At 38.1% G+C, this 16,858-nt stretch overlaps 1 protein-coding gene across 1 annotated transcript in view; it reads left to right on the top strand.

Annotated features, from left to right (window-relative positions):
- The window catches only part of LOC150074958 (adhesion G protein-coupled receptor E5-like), a 33,603-nt gene extending 23,608 nt beyond the window's left edge, over window positions 1-9,995 (top strand). The window contains exons 2-3 of the mRNA XM_090388258.1: window positions 969-1,070; window positions 9,740-9,995. Of these exons, the coding sequence (XP_090244384.1) occupies window positions 969-1,070; window positions 9,740-9,841 (204 nt within the window). The 3' untranslated portion in view covers window positions 9,842-9,995. The remainder of the gene's footprint in view (window positions 1-968; window positions 1,071-9,739) is intronic.
- The last annotated feature ends 6,863 nt before the right edge of the window (window positions 9,996-16,858 follow it).

The raw sequence follows: 16,858 nt of genomic DNA, 5'->3' as shown, positions 1-16,858 counted from the left end.
TCTACGTCAGATGGAAGTTTGTTCCAGCAATGAACCACCCAGTGGCTAAAGGAAACTTCTGCACATCTATCTTACAATTGTCTTTCCTCATTTTTAATTTATGTTCCTTCAGGTGCATAATCTGAGCAAGAGGAAGAACCCCATCCTCATTGAGCTTGCTCAGGTTACACACCTAAGGGGGACATAAATTCAAATTGAGGAAAGACAGTTGTAGAACAGATGTGTGGAAATTTGCCTTTAGCTAGCAGATAGTTGATTGTTGGAACAAACTTCAGTCAGTTGTTGTGGAAGCTGATAGCTTAAATAAATTCAAGGAAGAACTGGATAACCTTTTGGAGTGAATATACGGGTGAAATGGGAAGATTTCACCGATACATACTTGCCTTATACAAGAGGATAATTAGACATATATAGGGAATAATTAGACATTATTAGAAGGAACAGACAGATAACAGATGGGTAGTAGTAGTGTGGGCATGTGTGTGTGTGTTTTAGTAGTAGTGGAAAATGATGCAAGCTTATATAGCATCAACCAAAAAAAATACACACTTCTCCCATCGATACCCTCCAGAATTTGCCTAGTTCTAGTCTAGTTTTCCACAAGCCCAGATTTGTTCATTTTGTTTATAGCACTACTGTATAGACTAGTTATTTTATTATTATTTTATTTTTTTTTTGTTTTGTACCACCCTAATAGTCTTACCCTGTGGCCAGTAACATTACAAATATGAAATATTTCTCGGAAAGAGAAAACCAATATAAAATTGTGATGCAGTAAAAAACTGGCTTGTTGTGAGATGTGTGCATTGAACTTTCATTTTTTAAATTATGCACTGTATAATAATTCATTTATATATATATATATATATATAAATATATATTTTATTATTTTTTTTTTTTGTTAGGATTATGCATTATGCACATAGGTGCACTTTTTATTCTAATATTACTTTATATTTCTTTTATAGGGAGCATTTATTTTCATATTTCATGTTTTATTAAGTGAAAAGCCAAGAAGTCACATATTAAAATTATTTTGCAAAAGTGCTGGACGTCATAATCAGGTGTCGGTAAGATTCTTCTTTTCAAGCTATTCTTTTTTATAAAATTCTCTACATTGGAGATCAGTAAATTCATTTCAGATGTAAGGGCACCTGATAAACTTAGTATTAGTCATATGATGCAAGGTAGCCACATGCTTTTGCTGCACCAGCTGGGGGGGGGGTAGATAAAAAGTACAAATTATGCACTTCCCTCACTACATAGGTCACTATTCAGTTGACCTTTGAATTTATTCAAACTGTCAGCCTCAACTACCTGTGGATGCAGCTTGTTCAGGAATCAAACTCAGTGACTAAGAAAACTTCCTACAAGTCTAAACCTCTTTCCCTGTAATTTGAATTTATGGCCCCTAATTCTGGAATTCTTCATAAAATTCCGTCTTCATTCATTTTACTAATCCTACTCAGCCTTATAAACCTCAATCAGGTCCCCCCCCCTCCAAGGTGCCTCAATCAGGCACCTTTAGAGGGGGACTTGATTGCCAAGCTCTGTAGCCCACATAATCAGTCTTTCCTCATATAGTTGCCCTTTTTCCAATATCACCATGCAAGTTACCTGTCTTTGGACCGTATCCATCAGCTCAATTTCGTTTTTTTGGATTGATCTCCATACTCCATACTTGGAGAATGGAGATACAGTTTAGTATACCAAATGCAGTTTTACAATTGCCTTATACAGTAGGATATTATGACTTCCCTATCTATACAGAATATTGTTTGTATCATCAAGAGGACACCATGGGCTTTCTTTGCCACCTGTTTATACAGCTCAGAGAACTTCTTATCTTCTCGTGTTGTAACTCCCAAGTCCCTTTTTTTCCCTCTGTTTTTAATTCAACTCCACTTAGTGTATTTTGGGGTTGCTATTCCCCAAGTGTAAGACTTGACTTTTCATTCTTCTGCATTAAAACATAGCTGTGAATTTACTGACAATTCTTGAGACCTGTTCAAGTCATTCTGAAAGTGCTGCTTACAAAAACAAAAATACCCAATCTTGATTAATTTCATGCTGCTGAACATGAAAATCACATTAAAATTTGTCTGTTGGCTTTTGTTTTCGAATTACAGTTGGGGTCTCATATTAGCGAGCTACTCCACATTATCAACTACAGCTCTCGGCAAAATGCATGGCAACACCACAGTTTCAGTACTACCATGCTCTTATCATATGATCAGCAACTGTCCCTTGCTCTTCATCATGTGATAAGTTGTTGCCTCAGATGCATCTTCATCACATGATAAGTTGTAACCTCAAGGCGCCTCCGTAGCCAGGTGGGAAGGAGCAGCAGTGCGTAGCACACGCTTCTTGTATTAGACCGGGGTTCGAACCCATCACCACCAAACACGGAGGATGCGGAAAGGTCAGGGAATGACCACCGCATATCCCTGAGCAATATGGCCTTAGTTGCTAATGCTCCTAAAAAACCAAATAACATTGTCACCTCAAATGCGTCTTTTTTTCTTTTTTTTTTTTTTTTTTTTTTTTTTTATGAAAACTTCAAACACGAAAGGTATCAAAACCTATAGTACTTAGTACTGTGCATGGGTTGAAAGAGAAGTATGGGGGGATGCCAGAATCTTTGCTCTAGAGACTAAATATGGGTTTCACCACTTTCAACACTGTTGCAGTAATCTAGAATATGGCTAAGGACTTGGTGATTTGTTCTCAGTTAACAGTTGTTCTCTGTGAGGTTCCTACTTTTTGAACAATATTTGTGTTCTGTAAGATTAATATGCCCCGTAATTGTGTGAATAGTCTGGATGACTTCTGTTATTATGTATGAGAAGTCATATTAGCTTCAAGAAAGCATCCCTTAACTTGAGCCATAAAAAAAAGGTTTACTTCTTGTACTTTGGGTGTAAAGTAGGCAACCAGGACAAGAACTGGGCTTCACACATATGCTGCACTACCTGTTAATCAAAACTTAATGTGTGGGTGAACGAAAAGGGTTGTTTTATGCCTATCGCAGTGCCCATGATATGGAGGGAGCCTACAAATCACGTGACAGACTTACTTTTATATGGTGCCTCCTATTAGAAAAGGAATGACAATGAAGAAAACGTGGACAGTGACATACCTAAATATACCATCTGCAATTTGTCCTGTGCCTCACAGTGAAGTACTACCTATTCCTGAACCACCCAACCATTTTTCTGTACACTCTGATGAACATAAAGACACTGGTGAACATCAACTTGATATACATGAAGTACAGTAGCCATCTACTTCAAGGGATCCACCCCACCATTTTATTTTGTCCCAACCTTTATCCTTCTGAACCACATAAGATCATAGGAAGTGAGCTTCATGACCTTATCAGGGATCTCTCTCAGGGTAATTCAGAAATTTTTTTGGCTGGTGTAGCATAAGCATCAGGCTTCCTTGCACCTTATGGCTAATAATAATAATAATAATCTCGAACTACCGAAGAATAAGACAGAGAAGAATAAGAAGATTTCACTGTTGTAGCCTCGAGGCTAGAACAGTGAAATCTTCTGGATCATTCTGTGAAAGTGACAACATTTCATACTCAAAATAAAGACTATGATAAATTCTATCAAACAGAAGGTGAACTCACTGTTTGTAAGGATGTTGATGGCCTAATGGCAGCAATTAACATGAGGCATGTTCCCAAAGAATGGCGACTATTTATAGATGCTTCTAAGGTTAGCCTTAAGGCTGTGTTATTACACAATGGAAATATGCTGCCTTCAATACCTCTTGCGTAAAGAGGTATTGAAACAGAAACATGCAAACATGGAAGACATCCTCTTAGGTGTACACTATCAGAAGTATGAGCGGAAGATATGTGGTGATTTAAAAGTAATCGTCATTTTATTAGGACTACAAAAGGGTTACACTAAGTATTTTTTGCTTTCTCTGCAAGTGGGATAGATGTGCCAAGGATATGCACTACAAGGAGAGGAGTTGGCCTCGACAAAAATCATTAACACCTGGAGTGAAGAACGTACCATTTGAACCTCTGATAGAGCCAAATAAAGCTTTTTCTTCCACCACTGCCCATCAAACTGGGGGCTCATGAAAAATTTCATGAAGGCATTGGAAGCAAACAGTCCTGCATTCACATACTTGCAAGAGAAATTCCCAAGACTTAGTACAGAGAAGATTAAGGAGGGCATTTTCATTGGTTCTCAAATAAGGCAACTTTTCTAAGATGAACAGTTTGAATGTGTCCTTAGTGATAGCAATAAATCAGTGTGGAAAGCCTTTTGAAATGTTTCAACTAGTTTTCTAGGAAATGTTAAAGCTGGCAACTACAGGCAGCTTGTGGGTGATCTCATTACTTCTTATGAAAAACTGGGGTGCAACATGTCGCCAAAGATGCATTGCTTGTACTCACACCTGGCAAAATGTGGTGCCGTCAGCAACGAACATGGTGAGTGCTTCATCAAGACATCACAATGGTGGAACAAAGATACAAAAGCAAATGGAGTGCTGTCATGTTAGTCAATTATTGTTGGTGAAAAGGAATGCTCCTGAATACAAGCAAAAGGTGAAAAGGTCCCGTGTTTGATACAGGTACGTTCGTAGCTACATCTTACTGCCATATAAATAAAAAATACCTTTTATAAATATAAAAAACTACTTTTTTTTTTAAAACAAGAGCCAATCTGCCATTTTAGGCACTATTTCCATGTTTAGCACCCCAAAATCTATATAGTAAACTTACTTTCATGCCCGTAACAAGAAATGACCAAAATCTGTTGTTCAGTGTAATGCATTCCACTCACTGCTGCCAATGGTCTTCCAGCAGAAGGATGTTAGAAGAATTATGAACAATCTTGATGATAAAGCCCCAGGTCCTGATGGCATATCTTCACTTGTTTTCAAAATCTGTGTTCCCTGAGCTTGTTCCTCTTCTGTGTCACCCTTGTCCATTTTCACAATCCACTTACCTCTACACTTACCAAAGTAATGGAGAAATCCATCAGCCACCAACTCTTAAATTATCTTGAAACCTTCCATTTGATAAATCACCAGTGTGGATTTTGGCAGTATCAATTCACCAGTGATAATTTCACTTAGGTTATCCAATCTTTGGGTTTGATGGAAAAGTGTGGTTGCTATTTCTAAGGCTTTTGATTCTTCTAAACAAGCTCCCATCTTATGGACTGCCGACTGTTTTTTGCAATTGGATTAAAATTTTCTCTCAAACCACTTAGTACAGATGATGATTGATAACTATTACCTCTGCACTAATCTCTGTTCTCTCCAAAGTAACTGAGAATTTCATAAACTGCCTACTCTTAAACTATTTCAAAACCTTCCATTGATTAGTGATCACCAGTATGAATTCTGTTAGTGTCAATGAACTTTTTTTTTTTTTTATGAAAACCTCAGACACAAGAGGTATTAGAACCTATAGTACTTAGTACCATGCATGGATTGGAGGTTGAGAAGACGAAAGAAGATATTTGTTAACATCAGACTTGAACTTCTGTAGACTGTAATTTTCAGGAAATATGTATGAAGGAAGGTTATTCCAGAAAATATTCACATTACATTCACACATGAGGAGTTATTCAAGGAGGTGAGGGCCAGATGTTTATCAAACTTTAACAGGGAGTTAAATGATTTTGTAATAATTGAGAGCAAAATGAAGGAGAAATTTTTGAAGTTAAACATAAGAAAGGCATCAAATCATACAAGTTTCTAGGTACAACTGACTAACTGTTAAAATAAATTTATTAAAATAAATAAATAATATATACATAAAATACTAAAACAGAGATAAAATAAAATAAAAGTGTAAAAATACAATAAGATAAAAGCATTAAAATACAATAAAATAAAAGCATTAAAATACAATAAGATAAAAGCATTAAAATACAATAAGATAAAAGCGTTAAAATACACAGAAGCTTTTGAGACGAAGTGCCTCTTCATCAGTTCATCAGCTAATGAAGAGGCACTTCGTCTCGAAGGTTTCTGTGTATTGTAATGCTTTTTTCATATTGTATTTTAATGCTTTTATTTTATTTTATCTCAGTTTTAGTATTTTATGTATACGTCATTTATTTATTTTAATAAATTTATTTTAACCAGTTAGTCCAGAGGTTCCCAAACTTTCTCGGTTCACGGTGCCCTTAGTGTCCCAGTAATTTTTTCATGACACCCCTAGGTCAAAAGAAACACCTAACACAGTGGTTTTTGACCTGTTAATATATACCTATATAATAATTTTATTCTTTATATAGAGGTACTAAATAAAAATCAACTATAGATCACCACAAAATTAAAAAGATATGGTACAATGGATACCATACACCTTTTTATAATGAAATAAATATGCAAATTTCAAAAAATTAATAATAATAACTTTAAGTAACTTAAACCAAAATTACGCAGCACCCCAAGAATTTTGGTGTGCACCCTGGTTGAAAACCACTGAGTTAGTCGGTCTTTATGCCACCCGAAGTGCAAGGCCTGTTTTCCAATAAGAAAGGCACCTGGTGTGAGTGGGATCTATCGAGGTTATATTAAAGGAGGTGGTAAAAGAAGTAAGCAAACCTTTAGCCATAATTATGAGAGCATCCTTCGACTTGGGGAAAGTCTCCACAGACTGCAGATGTGCAAATTCGCAAAGGGTGACAAGTAATTACAAACTTGTTAGTTTTACTTCTGTTCTAGGGAAAATAATGGAGTCACTAGTTAAAGAAGCATTGCAAGATCATCTGGACAAGATGGCAGTAATAATTCAGACATAGCATGGGTTTGTTAAGGTAAAGTCTTGTCTGACAAATTTGATTGGATACTATGATGTGGTCACAAGGAACTGGATGCAAAGAATAATTTTGATATCATATACTTTGATTTTAGGAAAGCTTTTGATACTGTGACACATGGAAGACTACTGTACAAATTGGAGCAGAATGGTATTAAGGGTAAGTGGCTACAATGGATAAAAGGATGGTTGAGTGGGAGAAGACAGAGGGTGGTAATCAATGAGTGCTGCTCTTTGTGGACTAACGTTATTAGTGGAGTCATACAGGGTTCGGTGTTGAGTCCACTGTTGTTTTGTATATTTATCACTGATATTGATGAAGATATATCAGGAAAGATGTCAAGCTGCTGGAACAAGTACAAAGAAGGGCAATGATATGAAGATTGGTGAATGGAACAAAGGGTTGGTATTACCAAGAAAGATTTAAGTTTTACAAATTGCAGCATCTGGAGATTAGGCACTTGTGAAATGATCTAATTGAGGTGTATAAGTCCGTTGACTCAATGCTAATCTAATTGAGGTGTATGAGTCCTTGCTCAATGCTAATGGGATTCTTCCTCTTGCTCAGATTACTCACCTAAGGGGACATAAATTCAAATCGAGGAAAGACAATTGTAGAATAGATGTGCAGAAATTTGCCTTTAGCCAGCAGGTGGTTGATAGTTGGAACAAACTTTCATCTGTTGTAGTGGAAGTCAACAACTTAAATAAGTTCAAGACAGAACTAGACAAACATTTGGAGTTAGCCAATGCTAACTGCGTATGACTTTGTTTTGTTTATATAAATATAGGTAGATAAGTAATGTATTTATAGATATTTTTTATGATTAATTATAAAATTATGAATATATATATTTTAAAATGTGAAAAAGAATATTATGCCTCTTAACATATTTGCTGCTGCTTATATTTTTGAGGGTCCTTACTTATGCCTTGGGGAGTTTCTCTGGGGTGCTGGCAGTGGTTTTTTTTTTTTTTTTTTAGTAAATATATTTCATCTGTGAAGAATCATCACTCCAAGTAAACTGGATGGGGTCTATCCAGTTATATTAAAGGAGGCAGCAAAGGATGTAAGCAAACCCTTAGTCATCATTATGAGAGCTTCCTTGGACTCAGGGGAGGTACCCATAGACTGGAGATGTGCAAATGTGACCCCAATTCACAAAGGAGGATCAAAGGCTAACACAAGTAATTATAGACCTGTGAGTTTAACTTCTGTTCCAGGAAAATTAATGGAGGCACTGGTTAAAGAAGCACAGCAGGATCATCTAGACACGACTTCAGTTATAGCTCGGACACAGCATGGTTTTGTTAAGGGAAAGTCTTGCCTGACCAATTTGATTGGATACTATGATGCAGTCACAAAAGAACTGGATGGCAGGGAATAGCTTTGATATTATATATTTGGATCTTAGAAAGGCTTTTGATACTGTTGCACATGGAAGACTGCTGCACAAATTGGAGCAGTGTGGCATTGGAGGCAAATTGCTGCTATTGGTAAAGGGGTGGTTGAGGGGGAGAAGACAGAGAGTGGTAATCAATGGACGCTGCTCGTTGTGGACTAATATTATTAGTGGAGTCCCTCAGGGTTCACTGTTGGGTCCATTATTGTTTTCTGTATTTATAAATGATATTGATGATGGTATATCAAGTTTAACGTCCAAGTTTGCAGATGATACAAAGGATAGCAGGGCTGTTAAGGACACTACTGACGCTATGCTGCTGCAACAGGATCTGGAAAGGTTGTACCGATGGGCTGAGAGGTGGCAAATAAAGTTTAACATTGACAGATGTAAAGTACTACATATGGGAAACAGCAACCCCAGAGCAACGCATCAACTCTGTGGTACTAAACTGACAGTGGTAGAGAATGAAAAGGACCTGGGGGTAATTGTGCAGGCAGATATGAAGTTCTCTGAGCAGTGCAGACTGGCTGCAACTTCCTTGTTGTGGAAGTTGATAGCCTAAATAAATTTAAGGCTCAGCTGGACAGGTATGTCAAACGAACTGAGAGGTGAAATGGAAGTGGTGTTTTTTTGTTTTTTTTAGGCTGATGCTGCATAAGCTTGCTTTCTTGCATCGTATGCCTCTAATAATGCTAACGCTAGTAATGCCAGCATCTGTTGTTTGTAGCATTCTAACACCAATAGATGCATTTGAACAAGATTCAGAATCAGCATCACTTGAATATAATTCTATTTCAGTATCAGATGACATATTATGAAGAGTTTATTCAATGTCATCAGCTTCAACATACTGTCCACCTCTGTTCCTTTTCAGTAATAATGTCCCAGGCTGTGGATCCATTATAATAACCTTTAAATTGTTATAATGGATGCACATTTTCCTATAAAATTTATCTTTCGGGTAAAATTTTATAGGAAAATAATTTTTTAAACAAACTTTTATCAGTAGATACACACTAAGGACAATATTTTGTTTTTAGAAAACTAAAGAATTAAAATTCAGCACCCATAATTTTCAAAAAATGTTACCATTTCTTCTTGTGGAAAATACTGAACTAGATAAAATAACTTCAATATAAGCAAACAACATATGAAACTGTGTACCAAGTATATAGCTTTTATAGTGATTTCTAAAAAAATGCAATTGATGTTAGCAAAATCCCAGACATAATGCAATAGCCCATGGTTCAGTCAATGTACTGATATCACTCAGTTGTTCGTTTCATGTGCCTTTCCTTTTACAGTGTACATTTATCGTCCGTACTTGAATGGATGCATATTTGCATTAAGGCACAAAAATTGCAGTTCATTTTAACACAAGTTTGTGTACTGGCAGCAAGAGTGTTAAAAGGGAAAACAAATCACTATTAGTTTTTAATAGATCATTATCTATTACTTTTTTTTTTTTTTTTTTAAATATATTACGTAAAAAATTAGACAGCTCACATTTGCATTTTTTTTGCAGCCACCGAATGTACCTCCAAGTACCTCACCATTCCAGAATTCGAGTGCCGAGAGTCAAACTCATTTATCCAAAAACATTTCAGTTGTCACTTATAGTCATTAGTGACATGGTTATAATTAGCTTCTTGAAAACATATGAGTCCAAAATACAAGTATAATTTTGTGTTTAACATGATATTAGTTTCTCAGGGATGAAAATAGATGTAATGGGTCTCTGTTATGTATTGCTTTATTACCACAGAATTTGTGAATGAGATTTACCCGGATTACAATCCGAATTTTTACCACAAGGATTTCCCAAGTTATCGACACTCAACATTAAAAAGACTGAGAATCCACTGTTATATAGAACTATATTGTTTCAAGTTATATTCTGTATTCAAGTTTTTAAATGTTTACGGATGAATCAAATATAATTTGGCAGTGAAATAGCTGTTGTTGTTGTTGGATTAGGGATTTATTAGGCGCATCGGCATCTATGGCCATAGAGCACCAGGTGAAATATCTCAGATTTTCTTAGAGACATTGGTAATAAACAAAGTATAACATAAACACATTAATAAAGAAATGTAAGTATTTCTGAATGTTATTTGTATTAATAAAAGAATTGGATTATAATGCAATTCAGCTGTGTATATAGGATAGTTTGAGTACAAATGAAATTATGCAGTGCCATGTGCTATAAAATTCTCAATGCATAGGCTTATAAATGTTGACTTTTGGGTTGAATAACAGTAATATGTTTTATTCCAGAATGTCACAAAAGTTGTTCACACTGTTGAATGGTAATAATTTGAAAAATAATGTTTGTGGCAGTTATCATTCACAAGCTAAACTTTTGCTGATTTTCAAATATTCTACAGTTTACTTCCAACTTTCTGATTTTTTAATTTACTTTCGATTTACATCAATCTTTCTGATTCTTTCTAATGCTTGAATCCTTAATATGTTTTCACTGATTCAGTGATGATATTCTGCTGTACTTCTGCAATTTTTCTTAGACAAGCTTGTTAGGAAACATGTTTGAAATGTCTTTAGAGGAAAAAATCAAGTGTTGTCAGATCAATTAAGCATGGCGACTGATCATTCTGCATTGTGCTGTCCATTGATTAGGAAGCTCTTCATTAAGGAAAGGCATAAGGAATTCTTGCAACATATCCAGATATCTTTGTCCTTTTTTTGTGTGTCTTTATATCTTTTTAGATAAGATATATCCAGATATATTTTATCTAAAAAATAGACTCCCACTTATGGATTATATTTCACAAGTATTTTGCTTTGATACATGATTTTTCATGTTCATCAGCCCACTATCTCAAGTTAAGTCTACTGATATACCAATTAAGATAAAGTAAGGCATCATCACTAAACAATACTGAACAATGTTCAGCTTTATAAGCCTATGCAGCATCAGCCAAAAAAAAAATGCTCCCATTTCACCCCTTCATTTGTTCCAACTGCCTGCCCAGCTCAGCCTTAAATTTATTTAGGCTATTAGCTTCCACAACAAAAGATGGAAGCCTTTTCAACCAATGAACTACCTGCTGGCTAAAGGCAAATTTCCACACATCTATTCTACAACTATCTTTCCTCAATTTGAAACTGTGCCCTCAGGTTCTTAGTCTGAGCAAGAGGAAGAATCCCATCAGCATTCAGCTTGCTCAGCCCATTCAAGGCCTTATACACCACAATCAGATCACCTCGCAGGTGCTTACTCTCCAGGTACTGCAATTTGCAGAAATTAAGCCTTTCTTAGTAAGAACACCCCTTTGTTACTCTCATCAATCTTGTTGCCCTTCTTTGTACTCATTCTAGCAACTCTACATCCTTCCAAAAATGAGACCAGATCTGTACACAGTACTCTAGGTATGGCCTGACAATTGCTTTGTATAACAGGATAATCACCTCCCTGTCCCTGCTAGCAAATTTCCTATACAGGGTGTCTCAAAAATATTGGTACAAACGTTTAGGGGAGATAGGTAACATCTAAAGGAATGTGAATCGCATAGGAACCCACAACCGGAAACGTCACAGGAAAGTAGTAGCAGAGGCACAAGAAGCAGAAATGACACAAGACAGTAATTAGTGGCAAACATTTATTTGACATAATATTAACAATGGAGTACGAGATGGATGCATTTCATAATATTACAACAGATGCTCGAAGGTTCCACCATGAGACGCGATGCATGTGTGACACCAACGCAGCATGGATTGGCAGACACGGTCGAACACACCTGGAGTTTCTTTGACACTAGCAGCAGCGCAGACAAGTCTCGCCAAGAGATCCATTTCTGTCTCCACAGGCAATTCATACACAATAGATTTGAGGGCCCCCACAGAAAGAAATCAAGACTCGATAATTCAGGTCAGCGTGGTGGGCCAGGCAACAGGTCCACCACGGCCCCATCAACGCCCAAAACGCCTTTTCAAATGGTCACGAACGCACCTTCCATAATGGGCAGGCTTCCCGTCATGCTGAAACCAAATGTTGCATCTCATATTTGCTGGAACATCATCAAGTAACCCTGGTAGAATTTGTTCAAGAAAGATCTGATATTTAGTGGAGTTCGTGCAGGATGGTAACAGGTATGGGCCAACAAAGCAGTCACCGACCATACCAGCCCACACATTTATTGCGAAGCGTTGTTGTGCCGCATGGGAGCGCACATTGTGTGGGTTGTCGTGAGCCCACACACGAGCATTGTGCTGATTGAATATGCCTTCCCAAGTGAAATAAGTCTCATCCGTTGACAAAACATAGGCTGGAAAATTCAAGTCTTGAACACTTTCTTGGAGAAACCACTGCGCAAAAGTCACACATGCAGGATGATCTTCAGGGAGCAGTAACTGAACCCTTTGGAGATGAAAGGGGGTGTAACGAATCATCATGCCAGACACGTTGTACACTGCAACGAGACACTCCTAAGGCAGAGGCAGCGGCACGTGTGCTGGTAGTAGGATTATTCTGAACGGCATTCAACACACTTTCTTCCATGGTGGGAGTTCGCATCGAATGTGGTCTGCCCGCACTACTCCTTTTACCTCTAAATGACCCATAATCGCACAAATTTTGATGCACACGCACAAACAAGTGGTAGTCCAGTACATGTCTGTCTGGGAAGCGTTCTTCGCCTACCTAACCTCCTTTGTGACTTGATTACAGACTAGTTTATACCTGCCATAGGCCTATGTTCACCTGTTACTTTATATGCATCCCATACATTTTTCTTCTCTGCCACAAGCCTCATTAATTCATCTGACATCCATTTAGGCCTAAACCTTGAACACTATTTGTTAGTTATAATGGTGCCTCCGTAGCCAGGTGGGAAGGAGCGGCAGTGCATAGCACACGCTTCTTGATTAGACCGGGGTTCGAGCCCGTCACCACCAAATACGGAGGATGAGGAAAGGTCAGGGAATGATCACCGCATATTCCCGGAGCAATATGGCCTTAGTTGCTAATGCTCCGAAAAATCAAAATAACTAACTAACTAACTTAGTTGGAATGAAAATCATAGTAGCCTCAAAATTAAGTCCCTGAAGGCTTTCCATTTATAATTCAATATTAGCATTACCATTAGTACAGGCATATGATGCAAGAAAGCAAGCTTATGCAGCATCAACCAAAAAAAAAAAAAAAACCCTTTCCACTTCACCCCTCCACGTTCAAAATACCTGTCCAGCTGCTAGCTAAAGGGAAATTTCCGCACATCTATCCTACACTCAATTTCCTCAATTTGAATTTATGCCGTCTCAGGTGATTATTCTGAGCAAGAAGAAGAATCCCATCAGCATTGAGCATGCTCAAACCAAGGCTTTATACACCTCTATCAGTTCACCTCGCCGGTGCCTAGGCTCCAGACACTGTAATTTGCAAAACTTAAGCCTTTCTTCATAAGAGCAACCCTTTATTCCATTCACTAACCTTGTTGCCCTTCTCTGTACTCGTTTCAGCAGCTCTACATCCTTCTTGAAATGAGGCCTCCAGACCTGTATACAGTACTCAAGGTGTGGCCTGACCATTGCCTTATACAAGTGAATAATCACCTCCTTATTCCTGCTAGAAAAATTCCTGTATTTCATTAACAAGACACCATGAGCTACCCTTGCAGCCCGTCTGCACTGTCAGAGAACTTCATATCTGCCTGCGGATATGAAGTTCTCTGAGCAGTGCAGACAGGCAGTGCAGTCTCAGCCCATCTGCTCAACATTTCCAGATCCTGTTGCAGCAGCATAGTGTTAGTAGTGTCCTTAACAACCCTGCCAACCTTTGTATCGTCAGCAAACCTGGACATTAAGCTTGATATACCATCATCAATATTATTTATGAATACAGAAAACAATAATGGACCCAACACTGAACCCTGAGGGACTCCACTAATAACATTAGTCCACGATGAGCAGTATCCATTGATTACCACTCTCTGTCTTCTCCCCCCTCAACCACCCCTTTATCCATAGCAGCAATTTGCCTCCAATGCCACACTGCTCCAATTTGTGCAGCAGTCTTCCATGTGCAACAGTATCAAAAGCCTTTCTAAGATCCAAGTATATAATATCAAAGTTATTCCCTGCATCCAGCTCTTTTGTGACTGCATCATAGAATCCAATCAAATTGGTCAGGCAAGACTTTCCCTTAACAAAACCATGCTGTGTCCGAGCGATAACTAAAGTCTTGTCTAGATGATCCTGCAGTGCTTCTTTGACCAGTGCCTTCATTAATTTTCCTGGAATAGAAGTTAAACTTACAGGTCTATAATTACTTGTGTCAGCCTTTGTCCTCCTTTGTAAATTCGGATCACATTTGCATGTCTCCAGTCTATGAGAGCTTCCTTGGACTCAGGGGAGGTACCCCTGAATTCAAGGAAGCTCTCATAAATATGGCTAAGGGTTTGCTTACTTCCTTTGCTGCCTCCTTTAATATAACTGGATAGATCCCATCCACTCCAGGTGCCTTTCTTGTGTTTATCTTCAACAATTTCTCCTCCACCTTACTATCAGTTATTACAAGATTATCTAGCTTACTGCCAGAGTTGAATACACCTCTGGCATTCCCCTCGCTGAATAACTCCTCATGGCTGAATGTCGATGCAAAATATTCATTTAGTTTGTTAGCTACCTGAGCAGGATCATGAACAGTTGAACCATTGATATCAAGTGGACCAATCTGATTCATCCCCTTCCTTCTAGAGTTTACATAAGTAAAGAACTCTTTGTTGTTTTTCTTTGCATCCTTTGCCAAAGATTTCTCATAATCTGCCTTTGCCTTTCTAACCTCCTTTGTGACTTGGTTACAGACCAGCTTATATCTATCATAGGCTTCTGTGTCACGTGTGAATTTATATGTATCCCATGCATTTTTCTTCTCTGCCATGTGTCTCATTAGTTAATCTGACATCCATTTAGGCCTAAACCTTGAACAATATTTCTTAGGAAGCATTCAAAGAACAATATTTCTTTGAATGCTTCCCATTTTGAATTTGCTGTTGGTAACATCATCAGTTGGTCCCACTGTATAGAGTTTAAATACTGTCTCAGACCATCGTAGTTGCCTTTACGAAAGCAGTAACCCTTCCCTTTACCCCTGATGGTAGTTACCTCTTTGAGTAAATCCCACTTCAGCACACTGTTATCACTGCCACCTAGTAGTTCCTTTATCTGCAGAATCTTAATGCATGAAGAATCACTACTGATAATCAAATCAAGAGTATTACTCTTGATTTGATTATCTAGTTGCTTCCCGAACATGTTGATGTAGAAAAAAATCATCCAATAAATCCACAAAAGCCTTGCTAGTGTGTGAGTGAGCAACCTACAAATTCCAGTCAATATCTGGGAAATTAAAATCCCCCATTATAAGATTCTCTGGTTTCCTGGCCCACTCTCTTTCCCTGTACAGTTTCTTATTATACTCATCAGAGTCATTACGTCTATAGCACACTCCTACATTCAATTTTGATCTCCCAATGCTTATGTCACACCAAACTGACTCGACACTGCACTGTCCAGCGATGTCGACTGGCTTCATACCCTTGGATTTTATGTGTTTCTTAACTAATAGCATAACCCCCTCCTCCCTTCCTATCCTGTCTATCTTTCTGTAGAAGTTGTACTCCCCAAATTCCAGTTCTGCATTCCTTATATCTGTGTGACACCATGTCACACAGATGTAAGGAATGCAGAACTGTGACACCATGTCTCTGATATCCCAACAATATCCGCTTTTGATGCTTTGAGCAATACCTCAAATTCATCAAATTTATTTACCAAACTCCTAGCATTGGTGTACACGCAAGTATAAATGCACCTGTTCCTATTTTTAGCTACCCTAACACAACCCATGTGTTTACTTGTACTGCAACGACTCCTAGCAGTCTCTGAAATATCCTGCATCCCCCCCAAGCTAGCAGTTTTCCAACCCACCTAACACTGCCTCGATAGCATCGGCAAATATTCTTGCACCTTTTCTATTTAAGTGAATCGCATCCCTGAAGAAGCAGTCTCTCCTGTTAACAAGTAGAGACCAGGCTAAAAAAATTCTACCCGTTGATCCTTGCACAATCTTTCCAGGGCCAAATTGATCGATAAGGCTCTCATCATATACTCCCTCCTATCGTGTCTGGGCAGAATTACAGACACTTTCAAATTCAACCCTAATTTACAGCTTTTTTTCAACAGTGACCTGTACTTGTTAAGTAATTCTGCCGGTCTCCTACTCTTAATATCATTAGTGCCAACATGTACAACTATATCACCTTTTGTGCCCTTAAAAGATGATATCTGCTCTACAACGTCATCAACCTTTGTCCCTGTTCCACTTATCCTTTTTACAAAGCATGTTCCCCGTTTCCCTGACAATAGTCACCAACAACTACTAGTTCCTGTGGGACCAGCGCATTCTGCCTTGGGGGTTGCCGCTGTGTTGCATGATGACCAAGTGCAAGCTCTGGCGTTGATGTGGGCAGCTGAGAGCTTGATGAGCCCCTCAATTTAGATCCTTCAAGGGCATTCACCCTGTCCTTCAAGCTCTCATATAGGCTCATAACAACGCTGTGTTGTCGCCTGATTTCGTTACACTCCTTGCATTGTGCACACACAAAGACATCCCCCACAGCAA

The sequence above is a fragment of the Mastigoproctus giganteus genome, chromosome 14, assembly GCF_048544385.1.
Source record: "Mastigoproctus giganteus isolate SK-2022 chromosome 14, ASM4854438v1, whole genome shotgun sequence".
NCBI lineage: Eukaryota > Metazoa > Arthropoda > Arachnida > Uropygi > Thelyphonidae > Mastigoproctus > Mastigoproctus giganteus.
Note: the sequence above shows the minus strand (reverse complement) of the source record. Positions and strands in the feature narration are given on the sequence as shown.